Source organism: Colletotrichum godetiae (genome assembly GCF_030913485.1).
Source record: "Colletotrichum godetiae strain CBS 193.32 chromosome Unknown BDP55scaffold_4, whole genome shotgun sequence".
NCBI lineage: Eukaryota > Fungi > Ascomycota > Sordariomycetes > Glomerellales > Glomerellaceae > Colletotrichum > Colletotrichum godetiae.
The window spans coordinates 1,257,939-1,280,515 of NW_026851252.1; the positions used below are offsets into that span (position 1 = coordinate 1,257,939).

At 54.2% G+C, this 22,577-nt stretch overlaps 8 protein-coding genes across 8 annotated transcripts; 3 read left to right on the plus strand and 5 right to left on the minus strand.

Annotated features, from left to right (window-relative positions):
* Positions 1–956: 956 nt before the first annotated feature.
* BDP55DRAFT_690369 (concanavalin A-like lectin/glucanase domain-containing protein) lies at positions 957–1,835 on the minus strand (the record flags this gene model as incomplete). The annotated part of the gene is made up of 2 exons (XM_060576851.1): positions 957–1,345; positions 1,430–1,835. The coding sequence occupies 2 exons, from the start codon at positions 1,833–1,835 to the stop codon at positions 957–959; spliced, it is 795 nt and encodes a 264-aa protein (XP_060435190.1).
* Positions 1,836–5,514: 3,679 nt separating this feature from the next.
* Positions 5,515–8,446, minus strand: BDP55DRAFT_266525 (cell wall anchored protein). The gene is made up of 4 exons (XM_060566377.1): positions 7,878–8,446; positions 7,373–7,805; positions 7,056–7,316; positions 5,515–7,003 (listed from the first exon to the last, which is right to left on the minus strand). Exons 1-4 carry the CDS (start codon positions 8,071–8,073, stop codon positions 5,797–5,799), a joined length of 2,097 nt encoding a protein of 698 aa, XP_060435191.1. The 5' UTR covers positions 8,074–8,446; the 3' UTR covers positions 5,515–5,796.
* Positions 8,447–9,472: 1,026 nt separating this feature from the next.
* Positions 9,473–11,325, minus strand: BDP55DRAFT_647269 (uncharacterized protein). Its single transcript, XM_060573761.1, has one exon. It carries the CDS (start codon positions 10,906–10,908, stop codon positions 9,706–9,708), a length of 1,203 nt encoding a protein of 400 aa, XP_060435192.1. The 5' UTR covers positions 10,909–11,325; the 3' UTR covers positions 9,473–9,705.
* Position 11,326: 1 nt separating this feature from the next.
* On the plus strand, positions 11,327–12,649 carry BDP55DRAFT_647270 (SYF2 splicing factor). The gene has a single exon (XM_060573762.1). The coding sequence runs from the start codon at positions 11,438–11,440 to the stop codon at positions 12,365–12,367; it is 930 nt and encodes a 309-aa protein (XP_060435193.1). The 5' UTR covers positions 11,327–11,437; the 3' UTR covers positions 12,368–12,649.
* A 288-nt stretch (positions 12,650–12,937) lies between these two features.
* Positions 12,938–13,901, minus strand: BDP55DRAFT_541870 (NAD dependent epimerase/dehydratase; the record flags this gene model as incomplete). The annotated part of the gene is made up of 2 exons (XM_060568256.1): positions 12,938–13,718; positions 13,789–13,901. The coding sequence occupies 2 exons, from the start codon at positions 13,899–13,901 to the stop codon at positions 12,938–12,940; spliced, it is 894 nt and encodes a 297-aa protein (XP_060435194.1).
* Positions 13,902–15,001: 1,100 nt separating this feature from the next.
* Positions 15,002–15,873, plus strand: BDP55DRAFT_724076 (yeats family protein; the record flags this gene model as incomplete). The annotated part of the gene is made up of 2 exons (XM_060578839.1): positions 15,002–15,242; positions 15,302–15,873. The coding sequence occupies 2 exons, from the start codon at positions 15,002–15,004 to the stop codon at positions 15,871–15,873; spliced, it is 813 nt and encodes a 270-aa protein (XP_060435195.1).
* Positions 15,874–16,128: 255 nt separating this feature from the next.
* BDP55DRAFT_724077 (uncharacterized protein) lies at positions 16,129–16,833 on the plus strand (the record flags this gene model as incomplete). Its single annotated transcript, XM_060578840.1, has 1 exon — positions 16,129–16,833. The coding sequence occupies one exon, from the start codon at positions 16,129–16,131 to the stop codon at positions 16,831–16,833; it is 705 nt and encodes a 234-aa protein (XP_060435196.1).
* A 1,043-nt stretch (positions 16,834–17,876) lies between these two features.
* BDP55DRAFT_541730 (mitochondrial distribution and morphology protein 34) lies at positions 17,877–20,043 on the minus strand (the record flags this gene model as incomplete). Its single annotated transcript, XM_060568248.1, has 2 exons — positions 17,877–19,253; positions 19,777–20,043. 2 exons carry the CDS (start codon positions 20,041–20,043, stop codon positions 17,877–17,879), a joined length of 1,644 nt encoding a protein of 547 aa, XP_060435197.1.
* Positions 20,044–22,577: the final 2,534 nt, after the last annotated feature.

Here is a 22,577-nt window from a genome sequence, read left to right on the forward strand (position 1 = left end):
TCGGGTCACCACAATGCACATGGGCGCGAAGGCGATCTCTGGTTCGCACAAGGGTGAAAGGGGGGGGGAAAATCCATACGCAGCACACCAACGAACAAGCGACAGCTCTTATCTATGGAGCGTCCTATGCGGGCGGGCGGGAGCGGAGGCTTGCGGAGCGGACGAACCCAACCGCAAGAAGCTCGTCGCATCCCAAAAGTCGAAAAGCAACCCCTGTCCTCGCATGGGATGATCCTCAACCCGCTAACCCTTTTTACATACTTTCCGGGGTCCATCCATATCGTGGGCGATCGTGGGGACCCTGATTGTTCATAGCTCTGACAGTAGCTTTTTTCCCGCGGACATCGTGACAAGCAACGACAAGATGAGGAGCTCTCTTCTTTCTCTCGCAGATCGTGGCTTGCCTACCTTGCATAGCCATGCCCTGGTTGCTGCGGCCGCCCGCTTCCACGAGTTCACGCTTTCGCGCATCGGACGGATATCTTGCCCCATTCACCGGGGCTTTTTCCCTCGGATACGGCAATGCATGAGGGTTGTTGACAATGTACTCGTCCTGGGAGGTACTTGTGTCATTGCCTAGGGTAGGACATGTCCGGCATTGCAATTTCTCGCAATGCTGCGCATCGGATGCTGCGTGGCACTTGACGATGACGTGATTTGGGGTTTTCTGATTTTCGGTATTATTATGTCCATTACTATTGTATTATGGTCATGAATTAAGCCCTCTTCGTTATTATTTTCCCCCCTCATTAATTGTCTCCATTTTGTTCATCGAAGTTATCCATTCCTCCTCCTCATTATGTTCAATTCCCTTTGTCCAAAGACCATCTTCCCCCTCATGAATTGGTTGCCTTGTCGTTGTCCAAAAATATATACGATGAAGTTTGAAAATCCGAACTGTGGTGCAAGAGCTTGCCCCTTGTGTTTTTGATCCGTCGCTTGGCCTAGTAGGCTTCTTACGCGGTGTTGTAGTACATGTCAATCTCCTTGATCTTGAAGATGGCATCGGTGGCCGGGGGGCCGGCGCTCCAGCCCTTGTCACCGTTGGCCCAGTTGTTGAAGACCCAGGGACCGGCCTGCGAGGGCACGCTCTGGGTGGTCTGCCAGGTCTGGACACCGTCGACGAAGAAGCGGACGACACCGGGCATCCAGTCGATGCGGTACTCGTGCTCAGTGGAGGTCGGGTTCAGGGGAGGGAGGGCGGAGAGCCAGGACTTTGCGGAGGTCCTGCTCGTGGCCTGGTTCGCGAACCAGACCTGGCGCTTGCCGGCGTTGCTCTGGGAGTTTGCGTCTGAGAGCCACTCAATATCCGTCTCTTGGTTGTCGTTCTTGTAGAAGAAGATACCTGTTGGTAGGGGTGTTAGTCTCTAGAAACTTTGATGATGATGATGATGATGACGACGAGGTAGATCCGTCGGGATAGGCTTACCATTGCAGACACCAGCGGGTTCGGAAAAGATGGCGACGGTCCGGACAGAGGCGTACTTGATGTTCTGGGCCACTGTAACGACCTCGCCAGACTTGTAGGGCATGGCCTTTTGGCCGCCATTGACCTTGAGGTTGAGGTAGCCGCCGTTGATATACGCGTTCTGCGTGACAAAGACGTGGGTGTTGCTGACGGGATAGCCGCTCACGCGCAGGCCATCGGGGACCTTGGCGCCGTTGGCGAGCTTGCTGAAGTCCCAGTACAGCCGGTTGGAGAAGGACATGTTGCTGACGGTGAAGATGTTCTTGACGGCCGTGATCTTTGCCGAGCGCTGGGGCATCGGGGCGGGAGCCGCGGAGGCGCAGACGGCCAGGAGGGCTGTCACGATGAGGGAAGCGCGGCGAGCCATTTTGGTTGATTAGATATTATAGACCGGGTTGTGAAGATGGTAAGACCTTAGTGAAAAGGTTGTATTGGTCTTGTTGGTCTTGGGCGAGGGAGATGAGGAGGATGTTTGTTGTGTGAGAGAGTCGAGGCTGTCTGGTCTATCTAAAAAAACACCACAATGACATCCGGGACCAGACGTTTACTTATACCAATTTGGACTTTGACGTTTTCTCTGTCCTTATTCCCTTGCGAGAGCATCACATTGCTCTCTCCCGTCGTTTTTGCCCATATGCACTGCCGTTCTACACGCAGAACGGCATGCACCCCGCGTGGAGCACCTACCGAGAAAGCCACACTCGACGCTTGTCAAAGCCGCCGGTCTACGCCGCGACGGCCGTACGGGCCAGATTCTCATAAGCGTCTCGCGGCAGTGGCTTTCGGTGGCTTGATGGGGCTCTATGGATGGGTTGGGTTCCCGGTTCGCCGGAAGAGGGCTGGTATCGATGTGATGGGCGGAGGGACTAACAAGATTTTCTCTCTTCACTCGCTCTCTTTACCGCGCCATGTTAATCGATAGCTAGGCTTAGTGATGAGAACGATAGGCACCTATTTGCGAGTCTGGTTCTCTTCAACATGATGTATGAGGCATACTGCGATTCACACAGAGTCAAGGTTGACGTGAGAGATACTTGGACGAATTCAGAACATCACTCGCACATATACAACGGCTTCATTGACGTTTGTGATGACATTGACCATAGGAACAACTGCCAACGCCTACCATAGTTTCATTAAGACTCTCTACAGTATTTTCCAAGCGCTTGATAAGGTTATGGGGCAAGGATGTCCAGGCCTCTGGACCAAGCGGGACGTGGCGTCGCGTGTCTTATGCTTGCGGCTCACGGCAATTGGCATCCGTGCCTCTCTCTAGGCGGCGGCGGCCGATGTGGGTGCGACCTGAACCTTGGGACGGGAATCCGATCATTGCCAAACTACCACAGTCTATAGAGAGCGACGGAGGGATCGGTTCTGGGTTGGGCGTTCTTTTCCCTTGGATGGTGGTGTTGGTTTGGTGACCACCAAACACAACCAGCTTTCGGGTCGAGAAGAGCCAAGGCCACCAAGAGGTCAAGTCCATGACAGTAAGTTAGCGTTGAGCTAAAGAGCTTAAAGAGCTAAAGAGCCAAAGGGGGATAAACTCGTTCGTGACCCATTTTTTCTGTCTTCGGCTGGGATCTCTATAGGTATGGTACGTGTCTTGGCTGTTGGCGAATTGCTTGAGCGACCTTTTCTGTTTCCGGTACCTTTTTGGGTATGCTACCGAATGCGGTTCTTCGAGTATCGCACGTCGTCAGCATCGTGAGGGGTTCAAAGAGACGGTCACGGCGGTTGAGAGGGGGGGCCTTTGCGAGGACAAACGGGAGATGTCTCTGCCCACATGCCGTTGAGACATTCTCACTTTGAAGTCCCCTTCCCATCACCATCCCCACCGCCTCCCGGAGAGATACTACAGTGGTTGTTGAGACATTGGCACAAAAGACTGAGGGCAGTGTTCCTGGCTTGACAATGGAGGGCTCTGGACCATACCGTCAGTCAACGCACATCCCGACGTCGACCGCCCTGGGCACTCTGGACCCTGCAAAAATTTGATCGTCCATCCTACTGAGACAAATGGGGTCCTGGGCTCTTCCCGCTCTCGCCGGTGCGGCTTGAGCCCAGGTCCCCCTCCCTCGTTCGGTATTACATCATACAGAGGCGCAAAGAGGCTTTTCGACTTCAAGTCTTAGCTCACGGGGCTGTCAACCCATTTTTCCCTTCCGGATCTGCGACTGGGAAAATTTGTCCATGTGGGAGCAAGGAGATCTGCCGATGGAGGGACTAGGAGGAGAGATCCAGACTCGGGTAGTGGGAAAGGTGCATTTTGCACTGGTTTACCCATCGTGGAATATGCCGTTTATTTGTTTTGTTATTCTCTCCGATCTGCGCTAGTCGACTCTGCAAAGTGAACGCTCCATCGGAACGTTATGACGACATGCTTTTCTCAACTGACTTGGGTTGTAGTGGACTCGACTTGGAGACGTCGCTTAGAGTATAACACATACTAAGGAAGAGATTTCTTCCTGTTCCCGGCCGAATGGTAACTGGACGTGCTGGACTAACGGTACTTCATTTCTTGACTAGGTGGGACGGCTCGATTCCTAATGCCAGCCAGCTCAAAGTTTACTGCAATACCCGTCACTATCACAGATCTTCTCTAAGGATCGTCCAGATTGACAGTTGAAAACAACGTGACCAAGTGTATGCGGCAGTTGATCGGAAGATCCAGGTCGCATGTTAATCACTTGAAGTCTACTGTTCGTTCGAAGTAGTGTACCTCCGTTACATGGCCCCGCCCGTCCGGCCGGCCCCGGGGAGCAGGGTTCTAGGATCATTGTCCCTCCCCGTCCACCCCTGTCGAACAATTTCCTTCTACTCTCACATCCCAAGTTCCAACAAACCTCTGCGAACCAACAACTAGACAAACTCAAGAGCACAGACTTCACCGAGCTCGGTGGATAGAGAATCCTGGGCGAGACGACTGAGTCACAGATACAGCGAGCTTCCGATATCGCTCTTGTGATCTGCAGGTGACCGACGCAGTGATGCTTCATTGATCGAGAGCGATATCGGGATGCTCGTCCTCTGGAATCTGGAGTCTGCAGAGTCACGAGTTCAGAGAGTACAGAAAGTGTTGTGTAACTGTGAGGTAAAAAGTATACAGGTAACAATACAAAAAGCAGAAAGAACTGGTGACAACGGAAATCGTTTCTCGGCGCCGAGCACATGGCCGCCTGCCCACCCTCTCCTTCCCAGTGGTTACACAGGATCGTGAGGACCCTCTTACACCTGTCTCTGCCCAAGCGTGCCAAGGAGGTAATATACAAGCTCCTCGCAGCCACGGTCGTGGTTCGTGGTTGTGGAGTCTTGACTTTGCGCTATCCACGGAGTACACTCCTCTGCTCAAGACATGCCTGCCGCGATGCAACCCGTGGGGGGGGCCATCGGAATCTTGTTGGATTAGACTTTCACGGCACATACGCAGCGCAACGATTGGGTTCCCGGCTGGCCGTGATGAGTATGCGCCTCGCAGAGGCAGAGGTAGGACGAGGGTGTGAGAGAGAAAGAGAGAGAGAGAGAGAGAACTGGGCGGGCAACGGTGCGCTGCGGCTGATGAGCCGAGCATGTTCAAGGGCTCATCGCATCACGCCCGGACCCTTCTTGGGTTCGGGAGGGACAAGATCTTGGATGATGGCCATTGTTCAGCGCCCCCGCGGCTACCGGCATTGCATGAGTAGCTCTTTGGGGGGCAGAGTACGAGGCAGAGTACTCGGCTTCCGGATGCGGGCAAGTCACGTCACCTTGGCTCATATTGATGCGTGATCTTGGCCATCTGCCTTTCAAAGGTCAGGACCACGTTGCACGTTGCGGCCGCTGAGCGCTGGGCAGCGGAATAGTCTCTGTCTGAACGAAGTACCTTGAAGTAACAAATACCTATGACTGCTTCATCGGCATCGCACACGGGGAACATGCACTGCAGGGAGGAAGATCCAATGATGTTTGAAAATCCACTGTTTGAAGGTGTGGTTTGCCGTGTTACTATCTTCTGGCATGGATTTCAGGGAGTCACGCGACGGATCAATGGACTAGCACCAAATCGAAATTTGCAGGATTTATCACATTCGTCACTTTGAAGCTTGATGGCTCCGGACCCTGATAACTCAAGGTATCTGCTACTTTGAGAAATTGCCGAACCCTGGGTCATTGTAACTTTATATCAAAACTCCAAGTGGGAATAGTGCCGGGAAAGACATGACCAAACAGAAAGGCAAACGCCTGAGACTCCTTTCCATACGTGCTCCCACCCCTGCCCAACATCATCATTGATACATCAGGCCATAGGCCAACTCCCAGCATAAACTAAACCATACGCCTGCAAAGTCAAATTATCTGTTGTAGTAAGTCTGATGTTCCTGCCTCGAACTCTCCGCCCGATCATCCGGGTCCGCACTTAGCTCCTGCGGCTCCTGCGGCGGCGGCTCGTGCCGTACCTCGGTCGCCGTCGGCTGCGGTGTCTTCTGGTCGCCCCTCGCCGGCGTGTACTCGGGCAACGGCGGGCTCACCCCGGTAGCGACCTGCACCATGCTCACCTGCGGCATCCACATGTTCCCGTGTGCGTCGTACTGTGGCTGATTGAGCAATGTCGTCGTCTCCGGGAAATACGCCTGTTGCGGCGGGTAGGACGCCGTTGACGAGATGTTTGTGAGCGTCGTCGTTCCCGCCAGAGCCGATGGTGTCGTTGTGTATGACGGCTCTGAGGGCAGCTCCACCGGCGGGCCCATGTGCGGCGGTACTGTGTGCGCAGACATTGGGTGCGGTGACATTGGGTGCGGTGACTGTGGATGGGCGGATAGGGGAGGGGGTGTGAAAGGCGAAGGACCGTATGGTGGTGAGTAAGGCGATGCTGCGGGTGGTGACCACGCTTCTGACATGCTCTGGGCGTGATACACGTGGCTTGGTCCCGGCGGCGATGCCCCGGTATGGAAGCGATCTGACCGGCGCTTGCGGACCAGAAAGAAACATCCCATGGCGAGGGCGCCGACCAGAACTGCGGCTCCTACCGCGATACCGACGATGGCACCCGTAGATAAGCTTCCCGTGGGAGATGGAGCACTGGTACTACCGACATCTCTCGTCGGCATACGGCTAGGGACATTAGCCGTGAGCGTGATGAGGAGGCTGACATCAGTGTAGTCGAAACCAGCCGCCGGCGCAGTCTTTGTAGCCCCGCCGTTGCCGTTGCCGCCTACTACAGCAACGACTTCGTCCGGTACGGCGTACGTTGTCTTGTTGGGCTTGTATAGCTCCCAGACAGCCTTGCCAGCATTCTGTTTTCCGAGATCCGCGTTGTGAGTTCCCCATTGCCCGGGTGAATCACAGTCTTGGGAGAGTGGGAAAGTGCCTCCAGAGATGATCATTTGCGCACGGCCAGGGACGATGTTGCAGGACATCGAATGGTGAGGATAGTCTCCGGTCCCGTTGCGGCCGATGGGGTACATCTTGATCCAGGTAAAGGTCGGAATCGAGAGGATGTAGAGATCGTCGAATCCCGCGCCGAGCACGCCTGGAGCATTGGCGCCACCATACATGTAGCTGGATTACGTATTAGATGAGGTGCACAAAGCAACGGCAGTGATACACTCACATGTTGTAAGACGACTGGTCTCCAGCCCACGTCACGCCCGCGCAGAATCGTCGTCGCATTCCAGGAACATCACCTGAAGCTTTCTGCGTGTACCACTTGCTGCTGAGCACATCGTATATGAATATCTGGTCCATGGGCTGCCCGGTCGTGGAACTTCCATTGCCAGCCAGATCCTGTATGCCCCCAAAGTAGATGAGCATCCCACCGTCCCCAGCGGGGATATAATGTAGGCTGCCCTCGGCGCGTCGTACATTATCAGGACTATGTAGGCGTTAGCTTGACGTGTATCTCCGCTCGAATAGGGTTTCCCTCCTTACCCAGTGTTGTTGGAAAAGCTGTTGGTATCCATGGTATATCTCACTAACCCAGTCGTCGCGACCGGCGGACCAGTACCCCATCCAGGAACCGAGGCGTTGCTCAACCATCCACCGTAGTAGTAAGCCTCGCCGCGTGTATCGACTGAAACTCCTGCGCCATAGCTGACTTTTGATATCGAGGCCCCCGTGCGAGATGGGCCGAAAGAATCCCATTGGTTATTCAGGATATCGTAGCCGTATAGGTTGAAGGGCATGGGCGATTCTCCCGCATTGCGCTCTCCGCCAAACAGATAGAGACGTTTGTTGACATTATCAGACCAGAGAGCACCGCCGGCGACATTAGGGATTGATCCATTTTTGGAGAGATTGGCGTAAAGGGGTGGCATGCCCGAAGCTGTCGAGGAAGACAGATCCTGGTAGAGAAGCCATGTATCTGAAAAGAGGTGTTAGTGAGAACTGTTTGGAGAAGTGTACGGGATTACAGCCGATTCAGGGAGTGACATACTTGAGTAGTTGGCGGGAAACGATGACAGTGGATTCCAATTTACGAGACCGCCATCGATGAAGAGCTTGTTATCGACAACGGCTGTCTGGTGTCCAAATCGACGGCAAAAGTCGTTCACCGGATCATTCTGCGACAAAGTTGAGGCCGGGAGCAAGGCCAGGGCCAAAACCGTGAGCAAGGGATTGGAGAATGCCATTGCGTTCCGTGATCCGTGTGATCCCTCCCGCCAGCGGTATGTCGATCTTGATCTATCCGTGGACCAGGTTCCTGGAGATACTTGACCCTTCAGTCGGAACGGATCGTGCTCATAGCGTGTGAAACCGAGAAAAGGGAGAAGTAAGAAGACCGATTAAGAGCTTATTGATCGCAATCTCCCACTTTGATGTATGTCTCGGGAGATAGAGTGAGCTACTCGAAGACTGCGAGGTAATGATCGACTGGTCTGATACTTTGGTCTGGAAAGTGGAATGCAATGAAATTACGGATTTCTAAAGGGCGTAATGAAAAAAGCAAGAAGAGAAGAAAGTGCTGGCAAATCAGTCTTGACAGAACATTGACAATCAGCTCATCCAAGGAAGAAGGACGATGAAGAAGGGAAGCTCAAACAAAGAGAAGAACGGGGGGGCTCTCGAAGAATGGGAAAGATAGAGAAAACAGAGTTTGGGCTTGTCACCATGTTCGCTTGTTGACAAGCACCAGCGGCAGCGTCAGAGACATTTCTGATCTGCAGCGTCCGGACCAGGCCGGATCCAGACGAGCTGGCGGGGGCTCCGTTCCAGACCAGAGGCGGACGGGTGAGAGAGCTGGACTCCTAGTCCTAGGTCTGAAGCGCCACGCATCGAGATGGCTCGCTTTGCCACGACCCCGTTGCTCTGGTTCTTCTGTTGAAGTTCAGTTCAGAGTAAGCGGGTGATGTGTGAGTTTACGAAGCATTGCGGTAATCCTAGGCCGGCCCTCTGGTGAGCTTGCTTCCTGTGTTGGTTCCATTTTGATGAGTAGTAAAATACGAAATCCGGAGGCTTCTTTTGAAGTGTGCTATTCTGGATTCGTAGACATTGTTAGCAACCTTTGCCCTTCGTAGACAACTTACAGGTATTGGTCGTGGTGAGCGAGGGGACGCCCGACACGCCGGATTTGCAGAACTCCCATGGCTTCTGCTGACATACAGCACAGATCCGTCATCCCCCAAGATAGAAAGCGATGCAGCAGCATGGCGAAATGTAGCGCATCGGAGACAATGGAGAGTGGCAGCACCACCTTGACACGAACACGGCGGAGGATGTTGTGTGGAGTTGGACGGAAGAGGGAGGCGCCTAAGCTTGGTTTGTCCTAACTTGGCCTGTAGACCCAATGGGATGGGAGGATTAGCGGAGCTTGGTTCAGCTTGTCAAAAACTAGTCTCCTCTGAGTTGGAGACTCTAGCAAGCCATATGGCATTTGAGCCCGCGTCCGCATGCAGGCATGGCAGGGCTGAATGGGGAGGGGCGCTGTCAGAGGAGGCTTGCAGATTCGCAGGTCAGCTACAAGAGAAGAGATGCAGCGTAGAATGAGCAAGTCTTCGAGCAAGGCAGTCGTAAGAAGTACGCGTCTTGGTCCACGTGGAGTGTATGGTGGGCAGCAATAAGATTTGGTATTTGAGGTTAACACTCCTATGATGGGGTTTGGTATATATCAGCACCGCTTCCCAACCTTCACCTTGGTCTGACTTCTATTAGTCGAGTGGCTGATTATGCACACCGGTGGTTGATTATGCGGTGTGCATCCGTAACTTTGGTATCTACTTCCTTCAGGTAGCGAGTTTGTTCCGCCAAGACATGATATGTCTTATTCATGGAAGGGGGGATTTCGGGACGGAAGCAACGCGTTGTGATAACCCCAACAACTGTTCCCTCAGCCTTTCGTCTTCCGGATGATGCTGCGCAATGACCTTGAAGGAAGCCATACTATCCTCCCCCGAAACCTCTCCGAGTAGACGCTGAATGATCTCTCCAGAACGGTCCACATCCGGGAAGCGCTTCCTGTCGCCCCAGCATCGATTCAGCGCTCTGACCGCAGTCTTGACATCGGAAGCGGATGAGCCCTTTCCAACCCAGTGACCCTCTTTCAGCCCAAGCTTGAGATACCTCGAGACTGCCGGTAACTGGCATGCCTTGGCCGAGATGACCAAACAGATACCACAGAGACCCGGACTGACAGGTAAACCGTGCTTTCTCTGAAGAGCAAAGATGCTGTTGAGAATGGGCAAGAGGTCGGCGAAAGGCCGCAATCCGGAGGGCTTGGAGAGGAGCTGAGATAATGCGAGAGCGATATCGTGATCCGCTTTGTGGATGAGCTGAACTCCCTCATCACCATGCTGAAGTAGAAATTGGAGGTAGCGCTTCACGCTCTGGAGATCTGCCAGTCGTCGAATAAATGCACCAATGCTCCGTTGTTGCTTCAGTGATGAGGAAGCTGTGTTGGATCTTCGTTGGAGCAGCCAGCTTAAGAAGTTCTTGTCGTCTTGAAGGGTGGTCAGTGGGATTGCGTTTTTCGAGGCAACCGACTTCAAATCACTCCAAGCAACATTCTGCTGCGGCTTTCCCCCCGCTAGGCGATTCTGGGTTTGCGGGCCGACTGGCGAGCCGCCATTCAGAGCGACCGTCATGATGTCGAGATCCGTGATCTGCCAATGTTGATACCAGGGATTACTGGTGCTGATTTGGGCGAACTTTTCGCTACTGCGCTGGCGTTCATACTCGAAGTGCTTGATCCGTTGCCACGTGGCGTCGATCTGGGGCATCTTTTCCCATTTCTTCCTCTGAATGTGCATCTCATTCTCATCGTACGGCCGTGCAATTGGGCTGTCCCAACTATCAAGGTCGAGGACCACCTCTGGCACCTCGAAAGGCCGCCATGAGTATGGTACTAGCGGTTCTGCCGGCCTCTTCCTTTCGTGGACACGCGGCCGTCGTAGCCGAGATGACGCTGTAGTGTAAAAGCAGGCAGTCGTTGCGCTTCTGCGAGGGACGCCTGCGGCTCTCAGTGGCCGCATGGCTAATGTGTGAGTCGATACAGTCCCTGATAAGCTTCGGTCGCCTTCAGAGGCTATTCACGGGCACGCGAACGTTGCTCAGAAAAGTCGTCTGATCCCGGGGAGCCGCATATTGAGAGGGGGCGCGTTGAGTTAACGAGATGCAAGGGCACTCTCGGCGCAGGGGTGTTGGGGCAACGACAGGGATGGCCCGGCCGCACAGCCACGGGTGTTTCTTGCAGGAGTCCGTTACCCGTATGGATCCTGCGGGGGAACGGTGGTGGATCGATCTATTCTTCCGACCTCCAGCCACAGGCATGCCAAGTACCAGCCACAAGATTGAGCCAGCTGTGGCTGTGTCGGAGAAATGTCGGGCGAGTCGCACTGCGACATCCAAGGTCGTCCCCCAATGAAATCCCACTTCTTCGTCACTTTACATCACATCACTACGGATACAGCGACCAAAATCACACAGCGCGATTCCTGAACAAACCACCTATGCACACCTTGCGACCAGAATCACCTTTGAAGATACGGAAACACATTCAAGATGCCCCCCTCAAAGAAAAGACAGACAAATAAGGGTTCCGCCGCCAAGGAGGAAGCCGACACTGTAGCGCCAGCAAAGTCTGCTGCACCTGAAGAGACAGAAGCGACAGAACCCAGCGCGACCGCAGAAACCGCACCAGCGACAACAGAATCAGCAGTACCATCACAGCCCACACCGGAGGATGCCGCGACAAAATCACAGGACCGCATGGCGCGGTTCAAGGCCCTCAAAGCCCGCGCCAAGAATTCGTCCGACCAGAACCTGGAGGAAGCGACGCTCGAATCACAACGTCTCGCATCAGACCCCAGCCAGCTGACGGCTATCCACCGTAAGCAGGCCGTGGCTTCGCAAAAGCTGCTCAAGGCCGACATTGAGGATGCCGGCGGCGATTTTGAGCGGAAGCGCGCCTGGGACTGGACGATTGACGAGAGCGAGAAGTGGGACAAGCACGTGAAGAAGAAGGAGGCGCACCGCGATAACAACGCATTCCAAGACTACACTGCCGAAAGCAACAAAGTGTACAAGCGTCAGCTAAGGAATATTGCCCCCGACATGGAAAAGTACGAAAAGGACAAGATGGCGGCCATCGAGCGCGCCGCTGCGTCGGGCGGCCTCGACATTGTGGAGACTGAGGACGGAGAGCTCATTGCGGTGGACAAGGACGGATCCTTCTACTCGACAGCCGACTCAACGACATTCGCGCAGAACAAGCCGGACAAGGCGGCCGTGGATCGGCTGGTGGAGGACCTCAAGAGGGCGGAGGCGAACAGACTCAAGAAGAGAAAGGACCGCATGGCACAGAACGGCGACGATGGCGATGTGACGTACATCAACGAGAAGAACAAGCAGTTCAACCAGAAGCTGGCGCGCTTCTACAACAAGTATACTGCGGAGATTAGGGACAGTTTCGAGCGAGGAACCATGATTTAAGCGCGAGCGTTTGGGATAAATTGAGATGCTTTTGGAGCCAAAGGCCTGTAAAACTTGCCTGCCTAGGTAGCCCAGCTAGGGAAGAGACAAAGCGGTGCTGACCGTACATTCCTGCCTTACCGAGCCTTCATCCGATCAATTTTTCCAACACCCAAATACACACCGGAATGAATCCAGAGGGAACCTGCCTTTATATCCCTCCTCAACTCCATTCTTGTCATCATTCAGCAGGTGCCCGTCTAGGTCGATGGGTTGGGTAAACTGGCTGGGTGGTGGAGTGGTTCAAGGTCAACAATCAACGCCAACTAGCCTACTCGACGACAGGCTTAGCGAGTATCCGAGTTCGAATCTCAGCATGAGCACCAAGAGATGTAGCCACACTAGGAGTAAACTCTTTTTCTGTCCTTTTGTTAATTGGCCTTGAATTTCAATTGAGGTTAATAGAGGGGAAAACCTCGTGAACTGTTTTGGAGGTCAGGATTGGAGTATGGATGTTCAACCCACTACACACGGCTTCACATTGGGGGATAGTACAGTCTATGGCATAACACAAATACAAGTCTTCATACATCAGAGCATGGTTTTCCTCCAGCCTTTGGTCGCCAACTCCTCAAGCTCAGGAACCTCAATCGGGCCCTGAACCTTGACATCATCAAGTGCTTCCACTACTGCTTCGGCGACAGTCTCAACCGGTAGAGGCTTCACGCCGCTCGCGCCCATGAACCCGCTCAACACGCCACCAGTCAACCTGTTGAACAGTGCACCCGCACCCGTCATGGCAGCTAAGGGCAGCGTGAACTTCCTCGAGCTATCGTACATGAAGGGCGGGCGCGGGAAGATGCCCCGCATGCGCGGGAACTCGCTGGCGATGGTGCTCTCGGCCTCGCGCTTGGTGGTGATGTACCGCGCGGGTAGGACAGGCGCCCCGCCGGCGGCGGAGACGTAGACGAAGGCTTTGGCCTCTTCGGCGTTGGCTTGCTTGGCGAGGGCGATGGCGCTGTCGCGGTTCATGACCTCGTAAGAGAACTGGTCTTTCGGGTTGGCCGGCTTGAGATCCGCTCCGGCTGCGCCCGGCTCGGCGGAGGTCTTTAAGGGGTCGACGCCGCGGTCTTTGACGGGGGCAAAGGCCTTTTGCAAGCCCGAGACGGGGGACTCCTGACCTGAGACGACGCCCTTGTAGTCTGCTTCGAGGAGGATGCCCATGCTGTGGACGACGAAGTCTGCGCCCTTGAGGAGGGGGGCGTAGGTTACCGGGCTGAGCATGTCGGCGCGCTCCCAGGAGACTTTGTGTGACCATTGGGGAGGGGATGGTGATGCAGTCACGGCGGACCATTTGGGCTCGCCTGAGCGGCTGTGGAAGGGGTGTCTTAGAAGCGGGGGACGACAAGAGAATGTTAAAGGTTCACGAGGGCAATGCGTACCTGATGGACGTGACATCCCAGCCCCTGGCGACGGCATACTTGCAGATTCTCGAACCAAGGAAGCCGTTTCCGCCGCACACTACGAGCTTCTTTGCTACGGCTGAGGTTGACATGATGAGAGTGTGAGTGAGATGAGCGGGAAGATGTGTTAGGTGAGAGTAACCCAAGCAACCAATTGGATGAGAAGGAGCACTACTTGGAGGTGACAAAAGCAGTGAGGTGAAAAGAGGGAGTGAGCCGGATCGACGACGGTGATTGAGTCAATTGCCCTGTGATATGCCGACCGGGTTCGGCGCTAGTTGATTGCCAGTTTTGATCCGAAGGTGGTTCGATGCCGTTCCGGACGCGGATGGAAAGCTCAGAAAGGTCATGAAATCATCACCCGTCCGGAAGCTCCCAGCTCCCCAGTAAAAACCTGCCAGGGGTCCTCCCTATGATGCAGCAGTGCAGCACCAGCTGAAGAGTTGTAGCTACCCACAGGGGTTGGAGGGGCAGCTGTTCTTCCAAGCTCCCCATTGGTGCAAGGTTCGATGTGCGAGCTGGTGGCTACAGCCTCCACTACTTTGTTTCTAAGGGTTCCTTCTTGGGGTGCCTTATTGCTCAAACTTACCTACTCTGAAGAGGTTCTGGAGATGACTGCGTTCTACAAGAAGTAATTGAGATAGATCATAGAAAAGCTGTAATACTACCTCCAGGGCTACAATGCCAACTTGTTCTTCAATCCTACCGCGATCGGATGAGGAGCCTTCTAGCGCAGTAGTTCCCACTTCATCAAACCTTTACGCCGGGAGATCGACCCCTGTTGCCTTTCATTCTTGAAGACTTGCCAATTGCTGCTTCCTGCATTTCATATTGAGGCGACCAAGGAGAAACCATCGATGAACCTTTTGAGCACTCACTCAGCTGGAAAGAGCATGCCCCTCGGCAAGGTACTGATATACCGTTCAACTATCTCCGGTAGGGGCTGGCACCGAGAGTCGGTCGTTGTTGGCTGGTTCGGCGGGTGCCCCACTTCGAAACTTTGGTGTAAGGCTGCCGACGCAGGAACCATTCTCTTACCATTTTCTTACCATTTTCTTGCCTTAGCTTGCGGTCCATTTTCGACAACACCATTTCTCCCCACTACAGCCTCACAAACTTACTCACGCATTCTCATTGGGCATTGATCAGAACGCACCGCATCGCCCGAGCAACCTTTATCTAATCCATCATTATGGCGCCGCCCAGCAGCCTCGGCAAACGCGTAAAGGGTACACAGATCAAACGACCCTTCATTTACGGCACGACTGCCCGTCCTTTCGATCCCGAAACCAACCCCAAGCCGGAAGGCGTACCGGCAGACCACACCCATTCATGGGAGGTCTTTGTCAAGGCCATTGATGACATCGACATCACATACTGGATTCGGAGAGTGCAGTTCAAGCTACACGAGTCCATTCCTAACCACGTCCGCAGTAAGTTGTCTATGCACCAACACCCGGTTCAATCGTGCGCTTGCTAAAACACCACTCAGTGATCGACGGCGAGCCGGGCAAGCCGTTCCTTATCCAAGAGACTGGGTGGGGAGAGTTTGAAATCACCATCAAGATATACTACGCGACCGAATCAGGAGAGAAACCTCAGACGTTGTACCACAACCTGCGTCTTCACCCCTACGGACGAACCGACGCCGAGAAGGAGCAGATGCTGCGACAAAACGACGGCGAGATCCGCGCTTGGGCATACGACGAACAGCTTTTCAACGAGCCGTACGAAGCCTTTTACGAAGTGCTCACCTCTGGTGCTCACCCCAAGGGCCACCCCGTGGGTAAAGGAGGCAAAGGCAAGAACAAACCGATCCCGGCCTTGCCAGAGAAGACTTCAAACGTCCAGGTGGCGTGGGAGCGTAGCGCACTGCTGCCCGCAGTCAACAAGCCTGGTCAGCCGTTTAGTCTCGAGACGGAGCAAATTGAGGTGAAGAAGCTCAAGGAGGCCGAAACAACGGCCAAGGGCATGGCCAAGCAACAGCTGGAGATTCTCAAGGAGAAGGAGGCCCAGCTGGCTGCGCTCAAAGCAGAGAACGCCGCTGCTGCTACGGCCGGTTAGGAACCGCCTACTGTAGCAGCTAGAAGACCTGCTCGTAAGGTGACTGTGGCGACCCAGCTGCTCGCTTTGTCCAGAGACGGGGAAAAGCTCAGACGCGTCAAGGAAGAGTTGGAGCTCATCAGTCAGGGCATCTAGGAGTACAGAGCCTTCCAGCTGTCTAACGACACGGCGCTGACTCTGCGTCTGGCCTTCTTATTGATATCGGTTGCAGTTCTCTTGGGAACTCAGTACAACCGTGATTCCTTCTGCGCAAAAATGTATCGGGATCGACCCAGGCTGCGAGGCGGCGGCGATGACGCAGAAGACGATGAGATGGACTGTGGCAGCTCGCCCATCCGCCATCAACAGGATTCACGCTTGAGAACACCAAGCCCCAGGCGTAACAACAACATGGATACCACCATGACTGATGGCGAACAGCAGTGGCCAGAGCCTCCCGGAGCCCCAAGATGGCATTGGGATGAGTATGACCCTCGAAATCCTCGGAATGCGCCAACCCAGACGTCAGCCGTTGGCATCGCGGGCTCGACCAATCCTCATGTGGGGGTCAACCCTGGTTCCGGGGATAGCACACCGGGCACTGGACTGGGACAAACATATTGTCTCTTCCACTCAAACTACTCCGCGTCGGCACGCTCCCAATGTCGACTGGTACCGAACAGTAGCCTCGAAGAGATGTACAACTGCGGTAGCCAAGTTCAAGACCCTGCCCCACCGAAGCAAGTCGACGCCGCTGCAGAAACCATGTCGATGCATTCTCAGACGAGCAGGGAGGGGCCGGATGTGCAGATGTCGGATGATACTTCGAGCCCGTCCGCGATGCTGAGTCCTCTGGCACCGGCCGCCCCAAAGCCCGAAAAGCGGAAGGCATCACCGGAAGCAGAGCTGCCTGACAAGAAGAGGGCAAAGGACGAGGGCCCGAATCATGGTCCGCATGATGGACAGGGCTATGTTGGCTGACGAGGCTAGCACAAGGCATACATACATATTGGTGACAGCGCAGACGGCAGGGAGCCTTGTCGCGGTTGTGGAGTTTCTGAGCGGTAAAAAAAAAAAAAAAAAAGAGCACAGTCTAGCGGTGAATAAGTGCCTCATGTACGAAATATGGGCGGTGTGAACAAAATACCGGTATGCATAGAAGATTGGAGTTTTTGATTCTTCAAACATGCCTAATTGACATGTGTTTACGGATAGCGCCATGAAACTCGTCTTATGAGCCAGGCCAAAAATAGTTTGATCGCGAAGTTGAACAAAATGATATCCACGATATTTCCTTCCATCACCGTCTTCCTCCTCTTTCCAACTCGAACAAAAATCCATGGTGTGATTTCCTAGCAAAGCCCGATTCCTTCTTTCCCACTGTGTTGTACACACCAGCTCTACCCATCCGACCCATCGAGGTCTTCGGTGGGGATGATTCGCGATAAAATATTCGGAAAAAGTGACAAAGGAAACAAGTTTGTGTGTGTGTGTGTGTGTGTGTGTGTAGATGTGTTCTGTATAAATCAGCCCGCCTCGTATAGGCAGGCCGTGGTGTAGTATGCCGATGACTTTTATGACTCCGAGTTAAAAACAGCCCGCCCTTTTTCTCGTAAAAAGGGAAAAGTCACTGTTTGATTCGTAGCGTGATCGCGTAAACTAGCGTGGTTGGTCGGCCTCTTTCTTCATCCCAACCTGAGAATCCAAAAATTTAATCAGAGAAGAGGCCGTTTCTCTGATTCAATCCCATTCTTTTTTGTATGATACCCGGTATCCCCCTGTGTTTCCCTTTCAAACGCCATGTGATATGTACACATTAACACTAATAGCAAAATGGACCAATGACGATGCAATTGTCGTCCATGGTCAAAAACCCAAAAAAAAAAAAAGTTGAGGAGTTCCCCCTAACGCCATGCGAGGAGGAAGGGATGGACCAGATGGAAAGGAGATGCAGTCCAGCAACGTGGATGTATGTATGGTGATGCTTGCACAATCTGTACATTTGCCTGAAATAAACAGGTGATCTAGGTTGATGCCTCGTAGGCCGGGGGCGGGACGTCTTCCCGCTCGTCCCAGAGATTGGGATGGCGGCTCTTCTCGTCGTAGACACGACGGGCGATTTCGCCAGCCATCTTCATGATCCAAGCCTGCTCATACACAGATGACGGCTCGGATGGTACACCTTGAAGCGGCTTCTCCGCTGCAGCCTTCTCGTTTTCGGCTCGGGGCGTAATAACGGCTTCAGACTCATAGGTGCTGTCCAGCTTGATAGGAACACTATGATCTTCTTGGGGCGCCGCGTAAAAGTCCGGCTGCAACGGAGGTCGAGAAGACATTCGCGTCCTCTCCAGCGGGCTGAAACGAACCTTGCTAGGGGTCGATTCTGCCAGGTTAGCCAGAGCTTCCTCATCTTCGAGGTCCTCAGCAATGGAGCTGGTCATGAGAGGCTCAGTCGAGGGACCAGCAACGGATGCAGAGTCGGATGCCATTTCCGAGAAGGTATCGCTACCCTCGGGAGTTTCGCCAACTTGGCTCTTTGAGCGTCGGAGGTTGACCACTCTCGTCTTCTTCTTGCGACCAGCGTACGACTTTGACCGAATACCGGCACCCAACGACAGACCAGTGGTGGCCGAGTTGAGGCTCACCATTGACGGTCTGGACGGGAGATGGCCGTGAGCGGCGCTACCAGTATCGGAGAAAGTGTACGTGGTAGCAGTTCCATGGAAGGAGTTTGTCTTGGACAAGCTGGGCGTTGCCGTCGGTGGTGTGCTAGTTGGTTCGGACACTGCAGGTCCAGTCCATGCACGGAACACGACATCTCGAATGCCCGGCGTGAAGAGAGAGAATGTGCGATGGGAGTCGTTCAGTGCAGCCAATCTCAAGAGGTTCTTCTGCGAGAAGAGCGACTGGACTTCCGGGCCACCCTCAAGAGATAGTGAGGAAACCTCGTTGGCGTCGAGCAGGTTACCGTTCGCATCGACGGGATCCAGAGGGGGGCTCGCCAAGGGGTCAACTTCGGCTTCCTCAGCGTCCTCGTTGGGCGCCTCCTCCTCCTTTGGCAGAGCATCGGGGCACCACAAGCGCAGAGACAGCCTGTGAATGATGGCGGGGAGCTCGTCCATCATCAAATTCCTTAATTGGGCCTCGATGGTGCGCTGTAGATAATCGCGCACGAACGGTATCGAATCAAAGGTTGAAGAGACCTTGAGCGACTCGAGCGGGTCATTGCGGAAGACCAGGGTCAAGCCCTTTTGCCTTGAGAAGACCAGGATGATGAAGGCTGAAAGCTTGATCTCGGAAAGCGTTATTGACAGCGGAATAGTAAGACCCGATGCGGCGGCCAGTGGCTGCGGCGATGTGAATCCCGGCTTGGACGACAGGTAGGTGTTCATTGGATTTGCCTATTTGTTGATATATTAGCATTGCTATGACGCACGTGCATTTTGGGGGAGCCAAAGGTAGTAACATGGGACGCGGATCCCGGCCAGGCAATTTCGACTTCAATGCGAGCACGCGGATAGTGAAGAAATGTTTGGCGAGGGAAAAACAAACACCGGGATGATTGGGGCAACGATGCTACGAAGCATCTGAAATGGTGGAAATCATTGTGGTTGGTGAAATGATGCTGTTTTCGGGGAGAGCATCACTTGGTGCTGTCTCGGCTCTCCGATGGGGGAACCAAGGGCATTCCAGACACTGGTATGGAATCATGATCGCGACGCAGAAGTGCTCTGGCGCACTGCGATAGCCGCTGGAACGGAAACGATTCCGAACTCGTGAAGGTGAGTTCGTGATGCGGGCATTGGCGAGCTCGTTGCGGCGGCTGCGAACCCGAGCTTCGCCTCCGGAGTTTGCGTGCAGGGAGACACCTGCGGGATGGCGAGGTGCGGAAGAGGGAACGCAAAAAAAAAAAGTCCAGCATACCTGAACCCTCGTTTTCAGGGTCAAGAAGGCGTCGCCCGAATAACACATTTTGAATATGCCACGGAATCGATCCTCGGCAATGTCGCCAATCTCTAATATCTCCAATTCCGGGGGCACGGAGCCCAAGTTGAACTCGGTAACGAGGATGTCATCGACGATAATCGGAGGCTTCGGATTCTTGTTCAGCGCGGTGGTGAGCAGTTCTCGGGCGCGCTGGTAGAACTCGGCGTCAGCCGTGAGCGGCGACCAGTTGAAGTTGAAGGCCATGTTGAAATGGCTTTAGCTGCGGCCAACCATCGAAGGGCAAGGTGATGGAGGCCGGTCGGCCGGGACTCGATAAGGAGAGACTTGGTGAGTTGGTGATGTCTAGTAAGGTGCTTCGGGTTCGATGACGAAAGGTTTGCGTCGATGGCGGGTTCGAAGGCAAGACCGATAGTGGGATGGACTCGTTGAGGAGCAGGTGCAATTAGATGATATAGTCCGGGGAAGAGTTGGATGGTCTGGGGAGAGGGCGGAGGGAGAATGAGGGTGGGAGGTATCGGGATGTAGATCAAGCTTGGTTGTGTGGTGAAGAGATAGAGCGAGAGTGTTCGGTGCGCGGGAGGTGTGCGTTTTCCGGCGAATGACGCTGGTCGGGTACGTAGTACTTGAGGTGCTATTGTATGCCTTGGTACCTATCTCCTTCTCCTTCTTTCGCTGTTCGGGAAGCAGAGGGAAGGGAATACTCGGAGCTAAGTGGTGCGTGCAGTGGTAGTGGTGCAGCCTTAGCGCGAATTTTTTTTTTCCCTTTCCACCTGCAAAATTTCTGACGGCTGTTTTTTTTCCCTGTGTTTCTCTTTGGCTGTGTTCTGACTGGGTGGATGACCAGGTGCTGTGACAGATGCGACTCCTTATGCTGGGGCCGGCGGATGCGAGTGTCGCGTGTGGTGCGGGAAAGGGCCACTGGGTGGGGCCACCAAGAGGAAGGTGCGTGTGAGCGTCCACTTGAGCGCGTCCCAGCTTTGGAAGGGTCGGGTGGGCACTACTTGCCTCCCCCGTCCAGTACTTACAGAGTACTTTGGGACTGAGGTACCTTCCATTCAGTACCCAAGGTAGGTTCCTTCCGCTGAGAGGTATGGCCTGCAGCGTGACGGGCGCCCCCAAGCCACTGAGGGTCCCCGTTGAAAAAGGAGGAAGGAGCAAGGCACTTCGTTTCTTAGGAGGGAGGGGCCGGAAGGTGGTAGGTCCACTTCCCAGGGCAGGACCCAAGACTCATGATTCGCTGCAAACTCACCCTGAGTTTGCGTGGACACACTGGACGTTCACACCCGCTGAGCACCCACGGCTAATGATATGCTATGCGCCGGATGTACCTAGTGCCGTTGGCCTGGTTGGTTCATTTGCATATTTGCTTGTGAAGTTGCAAGTACGCCGGACGGTCGCAGATTAGCAGTTATGCGAGTCACCCGAGGACCTTCATCGGCCGCGCAAGGCAAGGCACCGTTCGGATACCGAATGCCATTAAAAGCCCTGAAGCATCACGAATGACCACCTCCAAAAGTCAAGAGATGCGCCAGGCGAATCCCGCACCAAGCCACCGGAACGAAAAAAGACGGTGGACGATTTAGAGTTGTACCCTCGTTTCCACAAGCGCGAACCGTCTGGGGAATCGAATTAAATCGAGTTTCGCAAAGGCTCTTCAGCAAGATCTGGGCTGGCCGACATTTCAGCCCTTTGGATCCCGTCCTGGTCGGGGTAAGAACCCGCTTCTACGGTGCCACTGCATGTTTTTGGTCTCTGGCTGTTGGTCCGTTGCAGCCCGGGGCCGATCACGAGCGATGGGTTGTCAGCAAACATGGGACGATATCGAAAGACATGTGCTGGATGTGGTCCGACATCATGATACCCTATTGTGAAAAGCATAACCTGACAGCCAGAAATTCTACTAATTCCCGGAAATCAGGGCGTTACTTCTTCTACCTATCCCTTTCGGGAGATTGCGCGTGCATGAAGACTGGATTTGGAAAACAAGATGACATGGTCTTATTCAATTCATCTGGAGCTATGCGAAGGGGTAGGTAATCCGTCATATCGGCATCCACAATGATGCACTTCGCTTTCCAGAGAGGCATGAACTAGGTATCCGTATGGAAAGTCTTGTCGCCGGGCCGGGCTGAGCAGGGTTGAGTCTTGACTGGGCAGAATCACATCATCACGGCGCTCGAATCGCTCTCGGGTCCAGCATCCTGTCCGAGTTGCCGGTCAGTGCCCCCCATCCCCTGCCGTGACAGATCTGACCTTATTCTTGACTGCTTCTATCAGGTTTATCTAATTCTCTGCCAGTCTGCCATCGCGTGTCTCCCGTCCAATGTCTCTCTTTCCTTGAACTTTCCCCTTCCTTCTCTCCACGGACCATCGGTCCTTCAGCCCCAGTCCCTTGAACGTTTCTCCGCAATGCTCCGCTCTTCGGGGGAAAGGAGCCAACGGGCGACGCCGGCTAAGAAGAAAGCGACGCAATCGCTCTGCGCTTTCTGAGCCTCCAAAGTCCAGCCTTTTCCCAAAGATCTCCCGCCGGGCGGGGCAAGCCGCCCACTCACGCGCTGCATAGGCCAATCTTCGGTTCTCCTCCGGCTCAGTCCGGCCGAAGAATCGCGCGTCGCCAATGCTGCACGTTGCACCCAATCGTGCCCTCCTGTCTTTCCTTTTCCCTCTGGCTGCCCGCATCAACATGGGGGGGTCAGCTTGATAGCCGCACTCACGTCAAGCATGTGGGTTTGACGCGCGCGCAGTACCAGTCATCGCAGGCATTGGATGAGGAGTTC